This window comes from Bos grunniens, chromosome 15 (genome assembly GCF_055505025.1).
Source record: "Bos grunniens cultivar Pamir isolate PY7600 chromosome 15, Bosgru_T2T1.0, whole genome shotgun sequence".
Taxonomy (NCBI): domain Eukaryota; kingdom Metazoa; phylum Chordata; class Mammalia; order Artiodactyla; family Bovidae; genus Bos; species Bos grunniens.
The window spans coordinates 16,667,677-16,694,921 of NC_141179.1; the positions used below are offsets into that span (position 1 = coordinate 16,667,677).

Consider the following 27,245-nt stretch of genomic DNA (forward strand, 5'->3'; position numbering starts at 1 on the left):
CTTCACTTCACAGGAATATTAAGTTATGATGAATATTACTTTTATTATTTTTCTCACTGCTACTGGGTCTTTGGTCAGGTATAGGTCTTTGGTCACTGCCATTGGCCATGATGGCATTGTAACACAGTATCTTTAAGTAGTGATTTTTAGGGAAGCATTGAGGCTTTTATATTTATTATTTCTGTTTGTGTTGATTGCTTTGTGAAGGTCATTTGAAATAACATTTGAATCTTGGTGTTGTTATTTACAACAGCTTACTTGTTGTTAATATGTACTTATATTTCATATACTCTTTGTCTGTCCTGTTCAAACAGAAGTAGTCCAGGGGATGAGTCTATCCACGTCTTGAGTGTTGATGAGAAGAACAAGTTAGGAGCCAAAATTATCAAGGCAGAGATGATGGGAAATATGGTAAGGCTTATATTTTGTTCTTTTGGAGAATAATTACTAAATATTTAACTTCTTACAAGTAATTTTGGCAGTTCCTAAGCTATGGGGATGTAGCATCTTTTGACAATAATGCTGCTTATTTATTCTTTGAAGAGAGTTCTGAGCACTCTTAAGAACAGTATTGTCTACTTCTAAGTAAACTAATTAGTCAAATTTTTGAAATTTATGATTTTAGGGAACTAAGTGCTTTTAAATTTTCTTTTTAAGTTGGATATTTGCTTTATTCTTCTTTTTATAACTTACTGAACATATTTGAGGGAAATACAGAAATGTCACTGTCTTCCTTCACTTTTCAGTCATATTTTATTAATAATGTGTTACTTTCTTAAATTCCCTTACTTAGGAACTTTAAAATTGAGCTACTAAAAAGAATGGTTAATTAATTTTTTCAAAATTTTAGGCAACATGTTTGTGCCTGACTGGGTTACATGCTTTGTGTAGCTCACTTAATTCCCATGATAATGTTGTGATTTGAGACTTAACCTGAGAATTGAATAAAAATGAAATTATTTGGTAAGAGTGGCATCTATCTATTTATTATTATCACATTCCTCTTATACAAATACATGTTACACTGCACATGGCAGAATGGCAAAGTCAGACAGCTTTCTGTGTCCTGAAAAAATTGATTCTTTTGTGGTCATATGTATATAAACATCTCAAATCCAAATAAAAGTCATCTTAAGTAGTCTTCTGTTTTGTTGCACTATCTATGTGACACTCTGTAGTAGAACAAAAAGTGAACAAACCTGATACTTCTATTTTTATCAGTGTGTATCTGTAATAAAAATCATATCTTGCATATGCTGCACTCTCTCTGAATCTGATCCTTAATGACACTGAACTTAAGCTCAACCCAGAAATTAGTAAGCGAGACAGACCACCACTAACAGCAAGAAAATAACATTTGTGTTTTGAAAGCACAAATAAATTGGTTAAAATAGTGAAAGGAAGGTAACCATGTTAGGAGATTAACATATGTTAAAAAAGTGTTCTGTGTTCATGGAACCACTGCAGTGGAGAAAACTGTCTTTGCTTGTCATAGTATTCTATTCATTTAATTTATTTCATTGTGATTTATTGTTTTATATGTTAGTATTTTTTATACTAACATATAGATTTTATAGATTTTATACTAACATATAGATTTTATAGATTTCCTAGAATAAAAATGAAATGCATTCAGTTTTTATATAAGTTACCTATCAACAGTAAATAAGGTATTATTTTAAATACTATAGTGGCTTTCTTTTTATAAATAACTGAAATTCTGAGCATTGGAAGTTTATAGTATCTAAGGAATTATAAAAATTCCCTTCTTAAGGATATGTATTTCTTTTATCTTCTCTAAAATATATGTCCTTGTAATTATTTACTACCAAAATATAAACAATTTCCATGAATATTTGAGAATTTTGTAACACAGATGAATTCATTAAAAAGTAATGCATTAGACTCAGTGGGTAAAGAATCCACCTGCCAATGCAAGAGATGCAGCTTTGTTCCCTGGTCCGGGGATGATCCCCTGTAGAAGAAAATGGTAACCCACTCCAGTATTCTTGCCTGGAGAACCCCATGGACAGAGAGCCTGCCGGGCTACAGTCCAGGGAGTCACAGAGTTGGGCATGACTCAATGACTGAACATCATCATCATCATATGAATTTGAAATATTCTACAAATGAATTAAACTATATATCACACCTGTTTTTCTTATCTTTTCTATTTGAAGGAATTAGCTGAACAACTTAAAGCCCAACTTGATAAGGCAAATAAATTCCAAGACACTGTAACACAGACGTCATCAAAAAAATCTAGGGTGGAGGTAAGTAATAACAGTTTGATTATAGGTAGCCAATTACTTTGTGTAATACTTGTGCTTGGCAGTGGTACTATTTAATGTTAAATGTGTCTGTATCTCTTACTGATGTGTTTGTATATGTTTATGGTTGTTTGCTTGTTTTTAATATTTATTTTCATATGTATTCTCTTATCTTATACCATTGTGTCCTGATGGACAAAAGCCTATGTCTAGGGTCAAGGGGGCCTGGTTTTATTCTAGGCTCTGCCATTTACTGACTGACCTAGCACAAGTCAAACTGGTCATTAACTTCTTTCTGTCCAGAATGAGACACTTGAATTTGGTATCCCTCTCATGTAAAATATTTTGTTCTAGGATTCGTTTGCCTATCTATTGGTCAATAAAACAGATAAAAAACATCTGTCTTTGCAGAGTATTATTTGAACAGGAAGAGAAAGATAATAAACTTATAAAGATAATAAACTATACAGCGTAGTAGAAAGTTACATATCCTAAGCAGGGTAGAGGGAATCTTGAATGTCAGGTATGCTATATGTTTATGTGTGTGTGTCTTGGGATGCATAGGCTAATTCTCATTAGAAAAGTGACGATGAAGCAAGGACTTGAAGTAAGTTAAACAGTGATCTCTATGTATCTGAGTGAAGAGCACTGTGGACATAAGGGACAGAAGATTGGATGTGTGTCCAGTATTTAGACAAAACAGCAAGGAGACCAGTGTTGCTGGAGTGACATGAGTGAAAGAGAAGAAAGTGGAAGATCCAGATTAGAGAGTCTGTGGGAGGCCAGATCATGTTAAGCTTAAAAGTTAAGGAAGTAGGTTTTTATTCTGGGTGAGAAGTAAAGCTGTTTCAGATTTTTGAGCAGAAAATGTATTTTGACAGAACCATCCTGGCTTTTTTGTTAAGAGTAGATTGAAGGAGAATAGGGCAAACATGGGATCTAGTTAAGCTTTTGCATTAATACACATAAGAAAGAACAGTGAACTTGACTAAGATAGTAGCTGAAGAATGTTTGAAGTAATTAGATTTTTTATATGCATAAATGTTTTCCGTGTATATTTTGAAGGAGAGCTGACTTGATTATTGTGATGGTTTAGATGAGAGAGGAATATGAATTAGTGTTGAGAATCTTTGTATCCATAGTCATCAAAGGTATTTTCTGTTTTGGCAGTGTCTTTGTCTGGTTTTGATGATCAGGGTGATGGTGGCTTTATGGAATGAATTTAGGAATGTTTCTTCCTCTTCAATCTTTTTGAAGTTTTTGAGAAGGATCACTGTAAGCTCTTATTTGTGTATCTGGCAGAATTTCGCAGTGAAACCATCTGGTCCTGGACTTGTTTTTTGCAGGAAGGATTTTTATTTTTACAGATTTGATTTCAGTTCTAGTGAAATTCATCAGTCTTTTCCAAATTATCTACTACTTTTTTGTTCAGTTTTGGTAGGCTGTGTGTTTCTAGAAACTTGTCCAATTCTTCTAGGTTGTACACTTTGTTGGTATGTAATTGTTCATAATATTTTCTTTTGGTACTTTTGTATTCTGCAATATTGGTTGCTATTTCTCCCATTTTATTTCTTATTATTTGCGGGGGGGGGGTGGTCCTCTCTTTTCTTAAAGTTCTTGGTCAGAGATTTGTTGATTTTGTTTATTCTTTAAAAGAACCAGCTCTGGGTTTTATTGATATTTTTCTATTTTTTAAAACATCCTTTATTTATTTATTCTCTGACCTTTATTGTTTCCTTCCTTATCCTATCTTTAGGTTTTGTTTGTTTGTTGTATAATTCTTTTAGGTGGCAAGTTGCGTTCCTTATTTGTGATTTTTCTTGTTTTTTGAGAAAGGCTTGTATTGCTGTGAACTTCTCTGTGCTTTGGCTGCATCCCATAGATTTTCTATGGTTGTGTTTTCATTGTCATTTATCTCAAGATATTTTTTAACTTCCTCTTGATTTCATCATGACCCTTAGTTTTTAAGTAGTATGTTGTTTAGTCTCCATATTGTTTTTTTCCTAGTTTCTCACTCAGTATTTGATTTCTAGTTTCATGCAGTTGTGGTCAGAAAAGATGCTTGAAGTAATTATTATACTCAAATTTCTTGAGGATTATATTGTGTCTTAGTTTATAGTGAATTCAAAAAGAATTTGTATTTTTTGTTTGTTTGTTTTTATATAGAGTCCTGAAAACATAAATGACGTTTAAGTGTTCTGTTGTATCATTTAGAATCTCTGTTGCTTTATCATTTTTCTGTTTGGAAGATCTGTCCATTAATAGGAGTTCTGTATTAAGTCTCATACTATTTTTGTATTCCCATCATTTTCTCTCTTTATGTCTGTTAGTATGTTTATTACTTTAGGTGTTCCTATATTGGTTGCACATATGTTAATGAGTGTAAAGTCCTCTTCTTTTATAGATCCTTTTATTATTATATGGGCTTCCCTTGTGGCTCAGCTGGTAAAGAATCTGCCTGCAGTGCAGGAGACTTGGGTTCGATCCCTGGGTTGGGAAGATCCCCTGGAGAAGGGAAAGGCTACCCACTCCAGTAGGGGTCGCAAAGAGTGGACATGACTGAGTGACTTTCACTTTCACTTTATTATTATATAGGGTTCTTCTTAATCTCTCTTTATATCCATTGCTTTAAAGTCTATTTTGTTTGAGAAGAGTATTGGTACCCTGATTTCTTGCAGTTATGTTTGCATGAGCTGTCATTCTCCAACCCGTCATATTCCATCTATGTGTGTCTTTTGCCCTAAAGTTGGTTTTCTGCAGGTAGTTTATTGTAGGCTCTTCTTTTATCATCTAGTCAGCCTTTCTGTGTCTTTTTTTTTAATCTTTTTTATTGAAGGATAATTGCTTTACAGAATTTTGTTGTTTTCTGTCAAACCTCAACATGAATCAGCCATAGGTATACATATATCCCCTCCCTTTTGAAACTCCCTCCCATCTCACTCCCCATCCTACCCTCTAGGTTGAAACAGAACCCCTGTTTGCATTTCCTGAGCCACATGGCAAATTCCCATTGGTTATCTATTTTACATATAAGTTTGCATGTTACTCTTTCCATACATCTCACCCTCCCCTCCCCTCTCCCCATGTGCATAGTTTGTTCTCTATGTTTGTTTCTCCCTTGCTGCCCTGTAAATAAATTCTTCAGTACCGTATTTCTAGATTCCATATATATGCGTTAGAATATGATATTTATCCTTCTCTTTTAGATTCACTTCACTCTGTATAGTAGGTTCTAGGTTCATCCACCTCATCAGAACTGACTCAAATCTGTTCCTTTTTATGGCTGAGTGATAGTCCATTGTGTACATGTACCAAACCTTTTTTTTTATTCATTCATCTGTTGATGGACATCTAGGTTGCTTCCATGTCCTAGCTATTGTAAATAGTGCTGCAGTGAACAATAGGATACATGAGTCTTTTTCAATTTTGGTTTCCTCAGGGTATATGCCTAGGAGTGGGATTGCTGGGTCATATGATGATTTTATTCCTAGTTGTTTAAGGAATCTCCATACTGTCTTCCACTGTGGATGCCTCAATTTACATTCCCACCAACAGTGCAAGAGCGTTCCCTTTCTGCACACCCTCTCCAGCATTTATTGTTTGTAGACTTTTTGATGATGGCCATTCTGACCATTGTGAGGTAATATCTCACCGTGGTTTTAATTTACATTTCTCTAATAATGAACGATGTTGAACAGCTTTCCATGTGTTTGTTAGCCATCTGTATGTTTTGGAGAAATGTCTGCTTAGGTCTTTTCCCCACTTTTTGATTGGGTTGTTTGTTTTTCTAGCATTGAGTTGTATGAGCTGCTTGTGTATTTTGGAAATTAATCCTTTGTCAATTGTTTCCTTTGCTATTATTTTCTCCCATTCTGAGGGTTTTTTGTTTTTTTTTTTTCCCACCTTGCTTATAGTTGCCTTTGTTGTACAAAAGCTTTTAAGTTTATTTACTTTTGTTTTTATTGCCATTACTCTGGGAGGTGGGTCCTAGAGGATCTTGCTTTGATTTATGTCATCAAGTGTTCTGCCTAATTTTCCTCCAAGAGTTTTATAGTTTCTGGTCTTAGATTTAAGTCTTTAATCCATTTTGAATTTATCTTTGTATATGGTGTTAGGAAGTGTTCTAATTTCATCCTTTTACATATAGCTGTGCCGTTTTCCCAGCACCATTTGTTGAAGAGGCTGTCTTTGCCCCATTGTATATTCTTGCATATAGCTGTGCCGTTTTCCCAGCACCGTTTGTTGAAGAGGCTGTCTTTGCCCCATTGTATATTCTTGCCTCCTTTGTCAAAATAAGGTACCCATAGGTGTAAGGGTTTATTTCTGGGCTTTCCGTCTTGTTCCATTGGTCTATATTTTGGTGCCAGTACCATACTGTCTTGATGACTGTAGCTTTGTAGTATAATCTGAAGTCAGGAAGGTTGATTCCTCCATCTCCATTCTTCTTTCTCAAGACTGCTTTGGCTATTTGGGGTCTTCTGTGTTTCCATTTGAATTATGAAATTTTTTGTTCTAGTTCTGTGAAAAATGTCATTGGTAATTTGATGGGGATCACATTGAATCTGTAGATTGCATTTGGTAGTATAGTCATTTTCAGAATATTGATTCTTCCTACCAGAAACATGGAATATCTCTCTATCTGTTTATGTCATCTTTGATTTCTTTCATCAGTATCTTATAATTTTCTGTGTACAGTTCTTTTGTCTCCTTAGGTAAGTTTATTCCTAGATGTTTAATTCTTTTTGTTGCAGTGGTGAATGGGATTGATTCTTTAATTTCTCTTTCTGATTTTTCATTGTTAGTATATAGAAATGCAAGTGATTTCTGTGTATTGATTTTGTATCCTGCAGCTTTGCTAAATTCACTGATTAGCTCTAATAATTGTTTGATAACTATCTTTATCTCTAGTAATTTTCTAATACTATCTTTAGGGTTCTCTATGTACAGTATCATGTCATGTATAAACAGTGAGAGCTTTACTTCTACTTTTCTGACCTTGATTCGTTTTATTTCTTTTTCTTCTCTGATTGCTATAGCTAGGACTTCCAAAACTGTGTTGAATAATAGTGGTGGAAGTGGATACCCTTGTCTTGTTCCTGATCTTATGGGGAATGCTTTCAGTTTTTCACCATTGAGAATAATGTTTATATGGCCTTAATTATATTGAGATAGGTTCCTTCTATGCCCATTTTTTAAGTAGTTTTAATTATAAATGTGTGTTGAATTTTGTCAAAGTCTTTTTCTGCATCTATTGAGATTATCATATGGTTTTTATCTTTAAATTTGTTAATATGGTGTATCACATTAATTGATTTGCATATATTGAAGAATCCTTGCATCCCTGGAATAAACCCAAGTTGATCATGGTTAATGAGCTTTTTGATGTGTTGTTGAATTCCTTTTGATAAAGTTTTGTTGAGGATTTTTGCATCTATGTTCATCAGTGATATTGGCCTGTAGTTTTCTTTTTTTGTGTTGTCTGGTTTCAGGGTGATGGTGCCCTAGTAGAATGAGTTTGTATGTGTTCCTTCCTCTGCAGTTTTTTGAAAGAATTTTAGAAATCCTTCTAATGCCTATCCAGGCATTAGCTCTTCTCTACATGTTTGATAGAATTCTCCTGTGAAGCTGTTTGGTCCTGGGCTTTTGTTTTTTGGGAGATTTTTTGGTTACAGCTTCGATTTCAGTGCTTGTAATTGGGTGGTTCATAATTTCTATCTCTTCCTGATGCAGTCTTGGGAGGTTGAACTTTTCTAAGAATCTGTCCATTTCTTCCAGGTTATCTATTTTATTGCCATATAGTTGGTCATAATAGTCTCATAATCCTTTGTATTTCTGCATTTTCTGTTGTAACCTTTCCTTTTTCATTTCTAATTTTGTTGATTTTATTCTTCTCTCTTATTTTCTTGATCAATCTGGTTAAAGGTTTGTCAGTTTTGTTTATCTTCTCCAAGAACCAGTTTTTAGTTTTATTAATCTTTAGTGTTGTTTCTTTCATTTCTTTTTCATTTATTTCTGCTTGGATCTTTATAATTTCTTTCCTCTGCTAATTATGAGTATTTTTGATTCTTTTCCCAGTTGTTTTAGGTGTAAAGTTAAGTTGTCCATTCAGTGTTTTTCTTGTTTCTTGAGGTAGGATTGTATTGCTATAAACTACCCCTTACAACTGCTTTTGCTGCATCTCATAGGTTTTGAGTTGTCGTGTTTTCATTGTCATTTGTTTCTAGGAATTTTTTTATTTCCCTTTTGATTTCTTCAATAACCTGTTGGTTATTTAGAAACATATTTAATCTCCATGTGTTGTGTTTTTTACAGTTCTTTTCTTGTAGTGGATATCTAGTCTCATAGCATTGTGGTCAGAAAAGATGCTTGATACGATTTCAATTTTCTTAAGTTTACTCAGGTTTGATTTGTGACCCAAGATGTGGGTCTATCCTGGAGAATGTTCTCTGTGCACTTGAGAAGAAGGTGTATTCTTCTGCATCTGGATAGAATGTCTTGAACATATCCGTGAGATCCATCTCATCTAATGTGTCAATTAAGACTTGTATTTCCTTATTAATTTTGTTTGATGAAATATCCATTGTTGTGAATGGGGTGTTAAAATCTCCTACTATTATTGTGTTACTGTCAATTTCTCCTTTTATGCCTGTTAGTGTTTGTTTTATGTAGAGGTGTTCCTATCTTGGAAGCATAGGTATTTACAATTATATCTTCCTCTTGGATTGATCCCTTGATCATTATGTAGTGTCCTTTCTTATCTCTTGTAACATTCTTCATTTTAAGGTCTACTTTGTCTGATATGAGGATTGCTACTCTAACTTTCTTTTGCTTTCCATTTGCATGGAATGTATTTTTCCATCCTCTCAGTTTCAGTCCCTATGTCTCCTTGGGTCTGAAGTGGGTTTCTTGTAGATAGCATATATATGGGTCTTGTTTTTGTATCCATTCAGCCAGTCTGTGTCTTTTGGTTGGAACATTTAATCTGTTTACATTTAAAGTAATCATTGATATATATGTTCCTATTGCCATTTTATTCATTGTTTGGGATTGATTTTGTAAATCTTTTTCTTCTCTTGCATTTCTTGACTATATAAGTCCCTTTAACATTTGTAGTAAAGCTGGTTTAGAGGTACTGAATTCTCTTAACTTTTGCTTGTCTGAAAAGTTTTTGATTTCTCCATCAGTTTAGAATGAGATACTTGGTTTTACTCTGGTACAGTAATCTTGGTTGTAGATTTTTCCCTTTCAGTACTTTACATATATTCTGCCATTTCCTTCTGGCTTGAAGAGTTTCTGCTGAAAGATCAGCTGGTAAATATCTGGGGTTTACCTTGTATATTATTTGTTGCTTTTCTACTGCTGCTTTTAATATTCTTTCTTTGTGTTTAATCTTTTTAGTTTGATTAGTATGTGTCTTAGTGTGTTTCTCCTTTGGTTTATCCTGTATGGGACTCTTTGTGCCTCTTGGACTTGATTGACTATTTCCTTTTCCATGTTGGGGAAATGTTCATCTATAATCTCTTCAAAAATTTTCTCATACCCTTTCTTTTTCTCTTCTTCTGAGACCCATATATTTTGAATGTTGGTGCATTTGATACTGTCCCAGAATTCTCTGAGACTATCCTCAGTTCTTTTCGTTCTTTTTACTTTTTCTGCTCTTCAGAAGTTATTTCCATGATTTTATCTTCCAGCTCACTGATTTGTTCTTCTCCTTCAGATATTCTGTTTTAGATTCCTTCTGCTGCTGCTGCTAAGTCGCTTCAGTCGTGTCCGACTCTGTGTGACCCCATAGATGGCAGCCCACTAGGCTCCTCTGTCCTTGGGATTCTCCAGACAAGAATACTGGAGTGGGTTGCCATTTCCTTCTCCAATGCATGAAAGTGAAAAGTGAAAGTGAAGTCGCTCAGTCATGCCCGACTCTTAGCGACCCCATGGACTGCAGCCTACCAGGCTCCTCGGTCCATGGGATTTTCCAGGCAAGAGTACTGGAGTAGGTTGCCATTGCCTTCTCCATTAATTCCTTCTAGAGTATTTTTAACTTCAGTACATGTGTTGTTTGTCTCTATATGGTTATTCTTTAATTCTTCTGGGTCTTTGTTAATTGATTCTTGCATTTTCTCCTTTCTGTTTTCAAGAATTTTTATCATCTTTTCTATCATTATACTGAATCCTTTTTCAGGTAGTTTGTGTATTTCCTGTTCATTTATTTGGACTTCTGTGTTTCTAGTTTGTTCCTTCATTTGTGCAGTATTTCTCTGCCTTTTCATTATTTTTTTAAAGCTTATTGTGTTTGAGGTCTTCTTTCCCCAGTCTTCAAGGTTGAATTATTTCTTCCTTTTGGTTTCTGCCCTCCTAAGGTTGGTCCAGTGGTTTGTGTAAGCTTCATATAGGGTGAGATTTGTGATGAATTTTTTTTTTTTTTTTTTTTTTGCTTTTTCCTCTGATGGGCAAGGCTGAGTGAGGTGGTAATCCTGTCTACTGATGATTAGGTTTGTTTTTTGTTTGTTTGTTTGTTGTTTGGGTGAGGCATCTTGCACAGGGTGGTTGGAATGATTAGGTTTGTTTTTTGTTTGTTTGTTTGTTGTTTGGGTGAGGCATCTTGCATAGGGTGGTTGGAAGATGCCCGTTCTTGTATTCAAGTGGTTTCATTTGTGGAAGTTCTAACTATTTGGTACTTCCTAGGGTTAGTTCTCTGGTAGTCTAGGGTCTTGGAGTTAGTGCTCCCACTCTAAAGGCTCAGGGCTTGATCTCTTAGCTGGAGGTCTTCTGGAATCTGAGACTGAGCCACATGAGTTTTTTGCCAAGTTTGTTTTTGTTGTCCTGGTTTCCAGCATGCTGGGCTTCTTGTCAATTCCACTGTGCTGGATTTCTTTTGTGTTTGGCTTCTATAGCATGAGCTTTTGTCAAATTTGGCTTCTGCCATGCTTGGTCTCTGCCTTGCAGGTGCTGAGCTGAGGTTATTTCAGCCAGGTTACATCCAGGTCACGGCACCAGATATATTAGGGGAGTGTATAATTTCTTCAGTTCTGTATTGCAGCAGCAAAGATTTGAAACAGCAGACCAGTGTTAACAGCTTGGTTACAGCTCAGAGAGCACACTGTTACTTTTTCAAGCATCAGAACCTTCTGGTTTAGTTTCTTTTTGCTGCTCGCATCTCTTCAGATTTTCCACTGTTGACTTATCACTGTGGAAATTCTGCCATCCCACTGCCTGAGCCCGCCCACCAGCCCGCAGCACCTCCCCAGGGTTGCCAGGCCCACACATCTCTTTTTGAGATCTTGGGTCTTCTTTACTTTCATTACTCTAAATTTTTTTTTAATATAAATTTCTTGTCTCCCTTTATTTGGTTGTTCTAGTAGGTTTTTATTTTTGTCCTTCACCTACAAGGTTGAAGGTATCTGTAAGCTGAGATATTCTTTAAAATATGACACTATTAATTAATACTAGTTGATTAATAGTGGAAATACATAATATTGTGTGTGCATGTAAGATCGAAAATTTGGATGCATTTTTTTCCCTTTCTGTTTCAACAGGGAAAGTAAATCTCTAGTAATGAAATTGAAAGTTTTTTAAATAATTAATTCTCTTTGGAGAGATAGACTGAAATGCAAATAATTTGCTTAGTCTTGTTTTGAATTGATTTTTAATGAAGTTGTTAGCTGGTATACTTTATGTCATTTTTTTATTAGGACCTTTTCAGGAAAATTCTGTTTTTGTCATAGAATGCAGTTGGGTGTATATTTAATAAAAGTTCATGGGAATAACTTCTTTTGAAGAGTAGAAGTGAAAATCATTTGAGGGCTGTTAATTGAAAGAATAGAAGTTACGTGGAATACCATTATGGTAGATAATTCAACAAGTTCATTCTGTCATTTAATTGCTTTCAAGATTTGGTAGGGTCTTTACTCTTTTTTTGTACCTTAAGCCTATATAGTCTTTGTCAGTATACTTCAGTTATGGTTTGAAGGGGACAAGATGTGGAATTTCAGTCTCCTTCTGCTATGATAGAATTGCCATTCTTTTTTTTTTTAAATTTTTTATTGTAGCATAGTTGATTAACAATGTTGTGTTAGTTTCTAGTGTAGAGCAGACTGATTCAGTTTATACATATACATGTGTCAATTCTTTTTGAAATTCTTTTCTGATTTAGTTTATTACCGAGTATTTAACAGAGTTCCCTATGCTATACAGTAGTTCCTTGTTGATTATCTGTTTTAAAAGTAGTGCATATATGTCAGTCCCAAGCTCCCAATCTATCCCTTCTGCCTGCTTTTCCCTACTGGTAACTGTAAGCTTGTTCTCTAAGTCTGTGAATCTGTTTCTGTTTTGTAAATAAATTTGTTGGTGCCCCCCCCCATTTTTTTTTTTTTAGGATTCCACATATAAGCAGTATTACATGTATTGTTCTTTCAGTGTCTAACTTATTTCACTCAGTATGACATTCTCTAGGTCTATCTGTTTTGCTGCAAATTGCATTTTTTTTAAATTGCTAAGTGATGTTCTACTCTATATGTGTATCATATGGTCTTATCCATGCTTTTGTTGATGGACATTTAGGTTACTTCCATGTCTTTGCTTTGTAAATAGTGGTGCAGGGTATATTGGGGTACATGTGTCTTTTTGAATTATGGTTTTCTCAGGGTATATGCCCAGTAGTGGGATTGCTGGCTCATATGGTGATTCTGTTTTTGGTTTTTAGAGGAATCTCCATACTTTTCTCCATAGTGGCTATATCAATTTACATTCCCACCAACAGTGCCTGCACTCTCTCCAGCTTTTACTGTTTGCAGATTTTTTGATAATAGCTATTTTGACTAGTGTAAGGTGACATCTCATTGTAGTTTTGATTTACATTTTTCTAGTAATTAGCTGTGTTCAGCATCTTTTCAAATGTGCCTCTTTACCATCTGTATGTCTTCTTTGGAGAAATGTCTGTTTAACTCATCTACCGTTTTTTGATTTTGTTTGTGTGTGTGTTTTAATATTGAGCCACATGAGCTGTTTGTAAATTTTGGAGATTAATCCCTTACTGGTTTCATTGTTTGCAAATATTTTCTCCCATTCTATTGGTTGTCTTTTCATATTACTCTGGGAGACAGCCTCAGGAAGATAGTACTGTGATTTACTTTAAAGAGTGTTCTGCCTATGGTTTCCTCTAAGTCTTTTTATAGAATCTGGTCTTACATTTATGTTTTTAGTCGTGTTGAGTTTATTTTTGTGTATGGTGGTAAAGAATGTTCCAGTTTCCTTGTTTTACATGTAGCTGTTCTGTTTTCTTCGGAATATTTTTTGAAGAGAGCATCTTCCTTCCCTTATAGTCTTGCCCCCGTTGTAATAGATTAATTGGCCATAGGTGTGTGGGTTTATTTGTGGATTTTGTATCCTGTTCCATTGATCTGTTCTATTTTTATGCCAGTACCATTTTTTGATGTCTGTAGCTTTGTAGTGTAGTCTGAAGTCAGGGATTCTGATTCCTCCAGCACCATTTTTCTTTCTCCAGATTCATTTTGCTTTTCAAGGTCTTTTGTGTTTCCATACAAATAATTTTCTCTTCTTTTTGTTCTAAAAAAATGCCATTGGTAATTTGGTAGGAATTGCATTCAATCTTTATAGATTGACTTATGCAGTATTGTCATTTTGACAGTATTGATTCTTTCAAACCAAGAATGTGGTATATCTTCTCATCTGTTTGTATAATCTTTGATTTCTTTGATCATTGTCTTGTTTTTGAACTGTACATCTATTGTCTCCTTAGGTTGCTTTATTCCTGCATGTTTGTTTCTTTTTCATGTGTTGATGAGATCGTTTCTTTAATTTCTCTTTCTGGTCTTTTGTTTTTAGTGTGTAGATGTATAACAAATTTCTGTGTTTTAATTTTGTATACTCTAACTTTACCGATCATTGATGAACTCTACAAGTTTTCTGGTAGCATCTTTAAGATTTTCTATGTATAGTACCATGTCATCTGCAAACAGTGGCAGTTTAATTTCTTCTTTTCCAGTCTGGATTTCTTTCATTTCTTTTTCTTCTTCAATTTCGGTGGCTTGGATTTCCAAAACCGTGTTGAATGAAAGTGGCAAAAGTGGACATCCTTGTCTTGTTACTCATCTCAGAGGAGATGCTTTCAGCTTTGCACTCGTAAGCGTAATGTTAGCTGTAGCTTTGTCATAATTGGCTTTTATTATATTCAGACATGTTTCATCCATGCCCACTTTCTGGAAGGTTTTCTTGTTTTTTTAACATAAATGGGTGTTGAATTTTGTCAAAAGCTTTTTCTGTGCCTGTTGATATGTCTGTATGGTTTTTGTTCTTAAGTTTGTTGCTGTATCACTGATTAATGTGAAAATATTGAAAAATTTTTGTATCCCTGGGAGAAATCCCACTTGGTCATGGTGTATGACCCTTTTAATATTTTGTTGGATTGAGCTTGCTAGTATTTTGTTGAGGACTTTTGCGTCTATGTTAATCAGTGATATTGGCCCATAATTTTCTCCTTTTCTGTAGTCATCTGTGTTTCATTTTGGCATGATGGTTGTGGTGGCTTCATAGAATGACTTTGGGACTGTTCCTTTGCAGTTTTTCAAAATAGTTTTAGAAGAATGATGTTAACTCTTTTCTAAATGTAGATATTAACTCTTCTCTAAATGTTTGGTAGAATTTGCCTATGAAGCCATTTGTTGCTGAGTTTTGTTTGTTGGAAGATTTTTTATCATAATTTCAATTCATTACTTGTAATTAGTCTGTTCATATTTCCATTTCTACGATGGAAGAAGATTCTTGGGAGATTGTACCTTTCTAAGAATGTCTTCATTTCCTCTATCTTGTCCATATTATTGACATCTAGTTGCTTGAGACAGTCTCTTATGAGCATTTTAATTTTTGTGGTACATTGTAACTTCTTCTTTTTTATTTCTAATTTTATCGATTTGAACCCACTCCCTCTTTTTCTTGATGCATCTGGCTAAAGATTTATCAATTTTGTTTTCAAAGAACCAGGTTTTAGTTTTATTGATCTTTAATTTTTTAAAATTTTCATTTCTGCCCTGATCTCTATTATTTCTCTCCTTCTACTAACTTTGAGTTTTGTTTGTTCCTCTTTTTCTGGTTGTTTTCATTGTAAGGTTAGGTTGTTTATTTGTGGTTTTTCCTTTTTCCTGCTGTAAGATTGTATTATCTTAAACTTCTCTCTTTAGAACTTCTTTTCTCACATCACACATATTTTGAATGGTTGAGCTTCATTTTCCTTTGTCTCTAGATATTTTCTATTTCCTGTTTTATTTCTTCATTGATCCATTGGTTGTTTAGCAACATATTGTTTAGCCTCCACGTATTTATGTTTTTTAGATTTTTTTTCTTGTGTTAATGTCCAATCTTATAGTGTTGTAAGAAAAGATGCTTGATACGATTTTAGTTTCGTTAAGTTTACTGAGGCTTGATTTGTGATCCACGATGTGATCTCTTCTGGGGCATGTTCTTATGCAATTGAGAAGAAAATATGTTCTACTGCTTTTGGATGCAGTTCTCTATAAATACCAGTTAAGTCTATGCAGTGTAATCTGTCGTTTAAGGCTTGTATTTCTTTTTGATCTTCTGTCTGGATGATCTGTTAATTGAGGAAAGAGTTAAAGTTTCCTAGTATTGTTGTTTTATCGATTTCTTCTTTTATGACTGTTAGAATTTGTATTATTGGGGTGCTCCTACAGTAGGTACATGTATATTTATATTGATCATTATGTAGTGTCCTTTCTTGTCTCTTGTAACAGTCTGTAATTTAAAGTCTGTTTTGTCTGATATGAGTATTGCTATTCGAGCTTTCTTTTGATTACCATTTACATGGAATACCTGTTTCCATCTTCTTGCTTTCAGTTTGTATATGTTCCTAGATCTGAAGTAGGTCTTTGTAGACAGCATATATACTGATCTGTTTTTCAACCAGTCTTTGTTTTGGTTGGAGTATTTATCCCATTAACATTTAAGATAATTATTGATACATGTTTCCTGTTGTTATTGTTTTTCAGTCACTAAGTTGTGTCTGACTCTTGCAACCCCATGGACAGTATAGCACTCCAGGGACCTCTGTCCTCCACTGTCTCCCAGAGTTTGCTCAAATTCTTGTTCATTGAATTGGTGGTGCTATCTAACAATCTCATCCTCAGCTACCACCTTCCTTTTTTACCTTCAATATTTTCCAGCATCAGAGTCTTTTCCAATGAGTCAACTCTTTGCATCAGGTGGCCAAAGTATTGGAGCCTCATGCTGTTGAAAATCTGAGCCATAACTGCCACCCCCTAACCCCCCTGTCCCTGGGAGACCCTCTAATATTAATAGGGACATCTGGTCCAGTCTCTTATGAGGTCACTGTTTCTTCTCCTCTGTCCTGGTATGCATGAGACCCCGAGTGCTCCCTTTAAAAGTGGAATTTCTGTTTCCCACAGTACTGTTAAATCATTGAAGATTTGTCTTCAAAACAAAATTTCGTGGGGTCTCCTCCTCCCATTGCCAGACCTGCAGGCTGGGAAGCCTGATTAATGACTCAGGACTCTCACTCCTATTGGAGAACTTCAGTAGTATAATTTTTCTTACACTTTGTGGGTTGGCCCACCCAGCGGGTATGGGATTTGATTTTATTGCTTCTGCGCCTCTCGTTCCATCTCATTGTAGCTTCTTTGTCTTTGGGTTTAGGGTGTCTTTTTTGGTAGATTTCAGCATTTTTTTGGTCAATCGTTCTTCAGCAATTACTTGTGATCTCAAAATTTCTGTAATAAGGGTTGAGCCCACTTCTTTCTACTCTGCCATGTTGTTGACAAGCCAGGATTTTTAAATTGAAAAAACATTTGTTAAATATAACATCTGCTCTTAGGTAATGGGCACTCTCATACAGCGCCTGTTTGAACCATTGGTGTTTTGTCATCTTTTATATTATCTAAATGAAAGCTTAATTTGAAGTTTGCTTCTGTGATTATTTTAAAAGTTAAGTAAACTTTGGATATTTTTTCCCACCTTTTCCCTGAAAAGATTATGATCACTTTACATTATAGTAGATAATGAAAGTTCAGGATGCTTTAGATAATCCATAATATTATGTGAAAATAAAATCATTTTATGCTTTTTTTGGCTATTAAATATAAGCATTCAGTATTTTTTTCAATATTTTCAGTTGTTACCTCTAAAACTTTATATAGGATGAAGATCAGGAAGAAGTGATCCTTGTCAGAACAGATCATTCCGGAAGAGTCTGGCCTGTAAACACACCAGGAAAACAAGAAGGAAGAAGGAAAAGACAGAATGTATGTTTAACATATATCTTTTGTTTATTACTTTAGAATTCCTTTTTTCCCCTTTGTATCAGATTTACAGTTAATCCTTTAACCACCTGAGTTTGAATTGCTCAGGTCCACTTATACACAGAACTTTTTCAATAAATTACATACTGTAGTACTACATATCTGTGGTGGTTTGAACCTGTGGATATGGAGTATAGTTAAAGGATCAACTATAATCTGATACAAAGGGGAAAAGAGGAATTCACTGCCCCTAACCTTTGCATTGTTCAAGGGTCAACTGTCCTTTGAAATATTTTTAGACATGTAGTTCAATAATGCAAACGCTGTTGGTCTTTCATTGCTCAGTAGTATATGACTCTTTGTAGCCTCATGTACTGTAGCCTGCCAGGCTCCTCTGTCCATGGCATTTCCCAGGCAAGAATATTGGAGTGGGTTGCTGTTTCCTTTTCCAGGGGATCTTAACAACCTAGGAATCAAACCCGCATCTCCTACATTGGCAGGCGGATTCTTTACCCCTGAGCCACCAGGGAAGCCCAATGCAAACATTAAAAGGCAGTAAATAGTGATATTACTTCTAATTATATCCCTTTGCCTTTTACAAAATGTTATCTAATTCAACAGCAGATGTGAACATTGAATTTTTAAGGAAGTCTTAATTTTAACGTTTATTTCTTTGACATTGTTTCTAGCTTCTTTTTACATACTCATCATAGCTCTTAGGGAAAACCTTAGTCCCATACATCTCTTATCTGTGTTTGATCCTTTATAAACCTAATTTTGTTTTCTGCCTTCTAGCTGCTGCGGTTAATTTATAGCACTGCCTTGAGGCTCTTAAAATGGCAAAAACAACATATTCAATTTTCTCAAGTTAGATTTTTTGTTTCAAATTTGAAAGATCTTATAAGCAGTAATTAAGTACACAAAAGAGTCATTTAGAATCTTTCTGTCAAATGTTTATAATCTGCCTGTTGAGTGCAAATAGAAATGGGATAGACACCTCTTCTGATGAAATGGGAAGTATTCGGGTTTTGCAAGAAAGATGTCATAGGAAAATAGTAAAGGTTTGAATTGTATGAGATGACAGAACTGGCTTGGGGTTCATAGACCCATTGCCAGATGGCATTCAGTCGTGTTCTTGAATTGCTTACTATTGAGTAATCTAGGTACAGGAGTAAAGAGGTAGACACATTCATTTGGCACTGAGGTTTGCTTTTTGAGTATAATGAAGGATAAGGGGACCAGAAAGAGATTTGCATCCAAGGAGTGATTGAAGTCATAGAACGTGAGATACAAGGTTGTGAAGATGAGAATGGTAACATGGGCATAAAATAAGAGGGTGGTTCCAAAGAAGTTGAACAGCAGGATTTATTTGGATAAGGGAATTTGAGATCAGTGTTGAGGAGATTTGATTTGGTAGGTAATACATAGCACTTTTCTTTTCCACTGATAGGTATGGAACCAACTGAAAGGAAAACCCGGAATTGTTTAGATGAGAGTCAGAATATCAGCTTTGCTTCTGATACAGCTGTTTGAAGTAGATTTGCTTAAAACCTCACTTTTGTTTTTGATATACTTTCTCAATCTCTGGATAACTCCTAACTTAACTCTACAATGATAGGGATTTTTTACTACAAGGAGGGGAGAGAAAGCATAAAGCAATTCTGCCCTTTGCCTAGAACTCAGAAATCAGATACTTTCATGCTTCCATCCCTTGGGAAGAGGAAGGTAATGGTACAGAAGAGGTAGGGAGTGTCATTTTAATGGAAGTTCTTCCACATGGATGCAGACAGAATAGAAAGAAACTAGAAGGGAAGATTATGATATATATTGGGATTTTTACTTTTAATGTCAGATTTATAGGTAGTTTATTAAAATACTTCAGACTTGTGTTTTCACTAAACTTACAGTGTTCATTTTGTCATAGGTTTCAACTCATGAGGAAAAAGAAAGGGTCAGATACTTTCATGATGATGATAACTTAAGCCTAAATGATTTAGTCAAGAATGAAAAGATGGGAACAGCAGAAAGTCACAACAAACTTTTTATGAGAATGACATCTAAGGTAAGATATATTGCTGGGATACCTTTGAATTTTGAGAAATTCCGTCTATTCAGTCTACAGTGATGTACTTTGCAGAGATAGCTGGTTCTCTCTAAACTTTGTTTTATTAAATTAAATCCTTTCTAAGACACATTAGAAACCTGCATTTTAGAATTGATGTGATTGGGCAGTATATTTTAGGGATTTAGTTTTTTTAAAAATAAGAATTCTGGGTTAATTTTATAATGTATTCTATGAAAATGTTAATTATATATTTGCTCTACCATTTAAGAGAACATTTGGGGCAAGACTTTTAATGTTGACAACATACTTGCTAGTTAGATTACCAGTCTGTTTTGTCTTGATGTTTCATCGGTTCTTCATAATTATGCCACAGGTGTATAATTAAAGTAATATATAAAAAATATTATAAAGAAGACATCTTGGAATAACCTTAAGTCTATTCATATAAAAATTTTATATTCTTTTTAAAAGTATATCATGTTTCATGGGTAGTAGGATGAATTTTTTAATTTCAAATAATTATCTTTGTTGCAAACGCTTCATTGCATTTCCTTTCAAACACTGCCATTAACACTTGTTATCAAAGAGACATTTATTTATTTATTTATTTTTGAATTTTATTTTATTTTACTTTTTAACTTTACAATATTGTATTGGTTTTGCCATACATCAACATGAATCCACCACAGGTATACACGTGTTCCCCATCCTGAACCCTCCTAGCTCCTCCCTTCCCGTACCATCCCTCTGGGTCGTCCCAGTGCACCAGCCCCAAGCACCCAGTATCGTGCATCGAACCTGGGCTGGCGACTCATTTCATATATGATATTATACATGTTTCAATGCCATTCTCCCAAATTATCCCACCCTCTCCCTCTCCCACGGAGTCCAAAAGACTGTTCTATACATCAGTGTCCAAAGAGACATTTAAATTAGGGTTTGACTCCACTGGGAAGATTTATCTCACTGTATTTACAAGTGAAGTTTTATTGGAACACATCTATGTTCATTTTATTTCCATGTAGTCTGAGGCTATTTTCGTTTTGTAACAGCTTCATTGACATGTAATCTAAGGTTGTTTTCACTTTACATGTAGTCTAGGGCTGTTTTCACTTTATAACAGCTGAGCTGAGTAGTTGAGACAGAGACTTTGTAGCCCACAAGACTGAAAATATTTACTGTTTGGCACTTGATTGAACAAATTGCCATCCTTGCTTATGATGCTATTGGTGATGGGAACTTGAACCTAGGTATCTGAGGAATAGGAGGGAGACTTTTTACTGTATACCTTATTAGACTTTTCTTTTTAGCTATATGAATGTTTTACCTGATGGAAAAAATTAACTTAATGAAAACTAGAACAAAGGCAATCAAGATATCAGTGTGTATATATGTGTGTCAGAGGGAGTAAAAAATACTTTGATTTAAATAGAAATGTTTATTATCACCAAGAATTATATGGGAACTTAACTTTAGCCTATTAGGTTAATTTTTCTTCTCTTTATTTTGGGGGAAATACTAGAAATCTTCTAGGGTCTGGAAATTCACTGCAGATAGAAGGACATATTTTTATGGAAGTTTCCTTCTCAGAAATTTAGAAGTCTGAATGAAATATAGTTTTAGTAATTTTATTATAATCCATTCACATTTATACAGAAAATAAAACAAAACCTTGTTAGAATTTTTAATTAAAAATAAATCACTTATTAATTTTAAAAGGTATTTATTGGGCATCTAATTTGTGCTGGATACCATTTTAGGTGCTGGGTATAGTGAAGTAATAAAGTTCCCCAACCCCAAGGAGCTTATATTTCTAGTAGATGAGATATAAAATGAACAAATGCATGATATAAAAATTACATAACATTAAAAAATTACATAACATAAATACTGTGTCACAAAATAGAAAATATTTTTGTAGAGAGTAAAACAAGATAAAAGGAGATAGGATGGTGTTTTCAGTAGAATGCTGAAGGAAGACCTGTCTGTAAAGGTGATATTTCAGCAGACTTCTGAACAAAGTGAAGGGGAGTGATCTGTATAAAAATCTGGGGGAAGACCATGCAGCAGAAACAATAAATGCAGTTGATCTGAAGAAGAGATAAATACTATAAGCTTTAAAAAACAGCAGGATGACACATGTGACTCTGAATAGAGGAGAAATGAAAAGAGGTATAGAAGAGGAAATGGTCAGACCATGTCAGGTCTTGGGGCCAAGGTGTGAGAGCTTCTGCTTTTGTTTTACTTATTTATTTCTAAAAGTTGCTTTCCCATTCTGCCTTACACCTACTCTTTCTTTCTTTTTTTTTTTTCCCCAGCTGTGCTGGGTCTTCATTCTCCACAGGCTTTTCTCTAGTCATGGGAAGTGAGGGCTGCTCTCTAGTTGCAGTATGTGGGTTTCTTTTGTTGCAGAGCATGGGCTCTAGGGTGCATGGGCTTCAGTAGTTGCAGCACATGAGCTCAGTGGTTGAGGCTCTTGGACTTTAGAGCACAGGCTCAATAGTTGTGGCACATGGACTTAGTTGCCCCATGGCACGTGGGATCTTCCTGGACAATGGATCAAACCCATGTCTCCTGTGTTGGCAGGCAAATTTTACCACTGAGCCACCAGGGAAGCCCTTGTTTGTTTTAAATGATAGGGAACCATTTGAAGGTTTTTAGTAGGACAGTATCATGACCTCATTTTGTGTTTTATTGTTGTCCCGTAGCTTCCCTTGTGGCTCAGGTGGTAAAGAATCTGCCTGCAATCTGGAAGACCAAGGGTTTGATCCCTGGGTTGGGAAGATCCCCTGGAGAAGGGAACGGCTACCCACTCCAGTATTCTGGCCTGGAGAATTCCGTGGGCTGTATAGTCCATGGGGTCACAAAGAGTTCGACACAACCGAGCGACTTTCACTTTCACATAGCTCTTAAATATTCTCTCTTGGCTCTTTTTGTTTGTTTGTTTTTGTTCTCTCTGCTTTTCAGTTGTGGAAGTTTTTGTTGTCATATCCTCAAGCTCAGGGATTTTTTTCTTTAGCCTTGTCCAATTATTAATGAATCCATCAAAGGCATTTGTCATTTCTGTTACAGTGTTTTTCATCTCCAGCATCTAGTTTTTTTGTTTTTTTTGGGTTTTTTTGGTTCTTTTCTTAGAATTTCCATATCTCTGCTTACATTATGCATGTGCTTAGTCACTCAGTCATGTCCAGCTCTTTGGACTGCAATGTGACAGTCTCCTCTGTCTTTAGAATTTTTCAGGCAAGAATACTGGAGTGGGTTGGCACTTCCCTTCTCCAGGGGATCTTCCTGGCCCAGAAGGTACATGTACTGTGTCTTTGCTTACATTATCCATCTGTTTTTGCTGAGCCTGTGCTGCTGGACTGTGAATTTCACCAGTACTTCACAGGTTTTTCTCCGCTTAGTTGGAATAGAATAGAGTGGCTAGAAGGGGCTGGATTTGAATGTTTCCCTTCTTTCAGGTAGATTAGGCTCTGCTAAAACTCCAGCAGGTTAAACTCTGGTGTGGCAATTTCTGCTGAAGGGCTGGCCTTGTTAAGAAGAAAAGAATGCCTTGGTACATTTCAGGGTGTTTCCTTTTCCCTTCCCCTTGTTGAAAGTCACAGAGGACTTTTCTCTGATATTTACTCTGCAGACCTGGTAGAGCTCCAAGAGATAAAATTCACAAAATTTTGAGGGGGCCCTTTATGACTGGATTCCCCTGGGATTGTTAACTTGCATATTTGTCTACACTGAGCCTCCTGAAATTTATCAACTGCAGTTTAGATTTTCCTATCCTGGCACTGGTTCTCGCAGAACCACTGGTTTTTCACAAATAAATTGAATTAGGATTCTTTGTATCAACCTGATTGTTTCTCCAATTTTGGGGGCAATTACTTCCCTGAGTCTAAAAAGTGCTGTCGAGTTTTCAGTTTGTTCACCTTTGTACTTGTTGTTGGGATAGCGTGGCAACTTCCTAGCCCCTGAAATGCCAGTCTGGAGACTGCTGGTTTATGTTTTGAAAGATTTTTCTGGTGACTCTTTTGAGAATGTAATGTAGATAGGCAAGAATGGAAGCAGGGAGAATGTTTAGGAGGATAATTTCCTTAATTCAGATAGAGGCTTGGGTTAGGTTGGTAAACTGATGAAAAGCAATAAGATTTGGGGCAATGCTGGTGCCATTCATTGTAACAGAAAAACTTTGGCAGGCAAAAAATCTTTCAGGAGGTGGGAGATGAAGAATACTATTATTAACACATTAAGTATGCCCATTAGTCATTCACATGATGGTGTGGAATGACTGTGCACAGAGCTCTGGGTATATCTTGGTTCTCCCATATAGATATAGATGCTGTTAACAGGGACTTAAGAAATTATTTATGAGGAGGATCTGAAGATGGAGCTGAGCACTATCTGAAAGAAGGAAAAAGATTCAACAAAGGGGATTGAGAAGGTTCGACCAGTGAGGTAGAAGGAAAACAGCATGTGATGTTTCAGCATCCAGAGGAGACAAGAAAGATGTTGTGAATAACTGTTACCTATTTCTGAGAGACAGTAGCATTTTCATAGATAGAAAAATGAGTATTCACTTGGCACTGGGAATGTTTCTCGTGACTTTTTTTTTTCCCACCATGTCATGCAGCTTGTAAGATCTTAGTTCCCCAAGCAGGGATTGAACCTGGGCCATGGCAGTGAAAGTCCTGCATCTTAACCATTGGCCCACCAGCAAACTCCCTTTGTGATTTTGATAAGTGTGGTTTCCTTAGTCTGCTAAACAGAAAAGCTTGATTATGATGTGTTCAAAAGTGAATGTAAGAACAGTTGGTGAAGAGATAATCTTAGAAAGGATCTGGTTACTGTCTATCAGTAGGTAAGGCACAGATACAGCTAGGTTTGTAAATGTGGGAATAGCAAATGAACTAGTTTTCCTCTTACTGCCTCTGTTAGTTGAATAAAAGGACTCAGGTATCCCCTGAGAGTGATGATGTAGAAGGGGTGTTAATTCCAACAAGTACTGCTCCCAATTAGATAATTCAATAGAAAACACATAATGTTCCATCAGGTTAGTACAAGACCACATGTTTTGATGACCAGGCAAAAATTGTTACATCTTGACTGGGAAGTTCTGATTCATCCACCATATTCACCAGACATTGCACCTTCAGATTTCCCTTTCTTTTGGTCTTTACAAAATTCTCTTAATGGAAAAAATTTCAATTCCCTGAAAGACTGTAAAAGATACCTGGAACAGTTCATTGTTCATGAAGATAAAAAGTTTGGGGAAGATGGAATTGTGAAGTTGCCAGGAAAGCAGCAGAAGATAGTGGAAAAACTGGTGAATACATTTTTTCAATAAAGTTCTTGGTGAAGATGAAAATGTATCCCTTGTTAAAACAGAAGGAACTTTTTGGCCAGCCCTATAAACCAGCTTCAGATTAAGAAAGTGAGTAGAAGTAGGAATGGCGAAATTGAGGACAAAATTGGTCAGAGAGCAATATGTGCAAAGCCTGAAGAGAACAGTACTTTGGGGGACTAAAATAGGGGGGCAAAATATAGAGTTTGAGTAGAGATATGATCACATGTGACTGATTCTATGGATCATAACAAACTATGGAAAATTCTTAAAGAAATGGGAATATCAGACCACCTTACCTGCCTCCTGAGAAAACTGTATGCAGGTCAAGAAGCAGCAGAACCAGACATAGAACAACAGACTGGTTCCAAATTGGGAGGAGTACATCAAGGCTGTATATTGTCACCCTGCTTATTTAACTTTTATGCACAGTACATCATGCAAAATGCCTGGCTGGATGAAGCTCAGGCTGGAATCAAGACTGCCGAGAGAAATATCAGTAACCTCAGATATGCAGATGACAGCACCCTAATGGCAGAAAGTGAAGAGGAACTAAAGAGCCTCTTCAATTCAGTCGCTCAGTCGCATCTGACTCTTTGTTACCCCATGGACTGCAGCACACCAGGCTTCCCTGTCCATCACCAACTCCCAGAGCTTACTCAAACTCATGTCCTTTGAGTCGGTGATGCCATCCAACCGTCCCATCCTCTGTTGTCCCCTTCTCCTCCTGCCTTCAATCTTTCTGGCACCAGGGTCTTTTCCAGTGAGTCACCTCTTCGCATCAGGTGGCCAAAGTATTGGAGTTTCAGCTTCAGCATCAGTCCTTCCAATGAATATTCAGGACTGATTTCCTTTAGGATTGGCTGGTTTGATCTCCTTGCAGTCCAAGGGACCCTCAAGAGTCTTTTCCAACACCACAGTTTAAAAGAATCAATTCTTCAGTGCTCAGCTTTCTTTATGGTCCAACTCTCACATCCATACATGACTACTGGAAAAACCGTAGCTTTGACTATGAAGACCTTTGTTGGCAAAGTAATATCTTTGCTTTTTAATATGCTGTCTAAATTGGTCATAGCTTTTCTTCCAAGGAGCAAGTGTTTTTGAAATTAATTGCTGCAGTCACCATCTGCAGTGATTTTGGAGCCCAAGAAAATAGTCTGTTACTGTTTCCATTGTTATCCCATCTATTGGCCATGACGTGATGGGAGCAGATGCCATGATCTTTGTTTTTTGAATGTTGAGTTAAAAAATCATCTTGATAAAATTGAAAGAAGAGAGTGAAAAAGTTGGCTTAAAACTCAACCTTTGAAAAACGAAGATCATGGCATTCAGTCCCATCACTTCATGGCAGATAGATGGGGAGAAAATGTAAACAGTGACAGACTTTATTTTTTGGGCTCCAAACTCACTCTGGATGGTGACTGCAGCCTTGACATTAAAAGATGCTTCCTCCTTAGAAGAAAAACTATGACAGACCTAGATGGTGTATTAAAAAACAGAGGGATCACTGCCAACAAAGGTCCATATAGTCAAAACTATGGTTTTTTCCATTGATTATGTGACATTTGAACCATAAAGAAGGCTGAGCACTGAAGAACTGATGCCTTCCAACTGAGGTGTTGGAGAAGACTCTTGAGAATTCCCTGGACAGCAAGGAGATCAAACCAGTCAATCCTAAAGATAATCAACCCTGAATATTCATAGGAAGGACTGATGCTGAAGCTGAAACTCCATTACTTTGGCCACTTGATGGGACGAGCTGACTCAGTGGAAAAGACTGATGCTGGCAAAGATTTACTGGGAAGGGGGCAACATGGATGAGATGGTTGGATGGAACCATTGACTCAATGAACAAGAGTTTGAACAAACTGGGAGATTCAGAAGGACAGGGAAGTCAGGTATGTTGCAGTCCATGGGGTTTCAAAGAGTTTGATACGACTGAGCAGCAGAACAACAACGTGATCACATGTGACTGAGGTGACTCATATTTATAAGTCCTTATTGCGTGCCAGGCATATGCTAAAGGATTAAGAAAGATAATCTAGAAGAATAATATTGTTATAACCATTGTAAAGTAGGGACTATAGGGACATTGCAGAAAGATTAAATAACTGCCTGTTATTATTATTTACAATACTACTACACTTATTCTGATTATAGTTCAGTTTAGACACCCAGTCGTGGCCGACTCTTTGCAACCCCATGAACTGCAGCATGCCAGGCCTCCCTGTCCATCACCAACTCGCAGAGTCCACCCAAACCCATGTCCACCAAGTTGGTGATGCCATCCAAAC

At 36.0% G+C, this 27,245-nt stretch overlaps 1 protein-coding gene across 5 annotated transcripts in view; it reads left to right on the top strand.

Annotated features, from left to right (window-relative positions):
- Positions 1-27,245, top strand: part of CWF19L2 (CWF19 like cell cycle control factor 2) — a 139,333-nt gene that overhangs the window by 66,172 nt on the left and 45,916 nt on the right. For all 5 annotated transcript variants that reach the window (XM_086339007.1, XM_086339006.1, XM_086339008.1 and 2 more), the window contains 4 exons: positions 315-411; positions 2,181-2,273; positions 17,453-17,557; positions 19,479-19,616. In XM_086339007.1, coding sequence (XP_086195133.1) covers positions 315-411; positions 2,181-2,273; positions 17,453-17,557; positions 19,479-19,616 — 433 coding nt within the window. The remainder of the gene's footprint in view (positions 1-314; positions 412-2,180; positions 2,274-17,452; positions 17,558-19,478; positions 19,617-27,245) is intronic.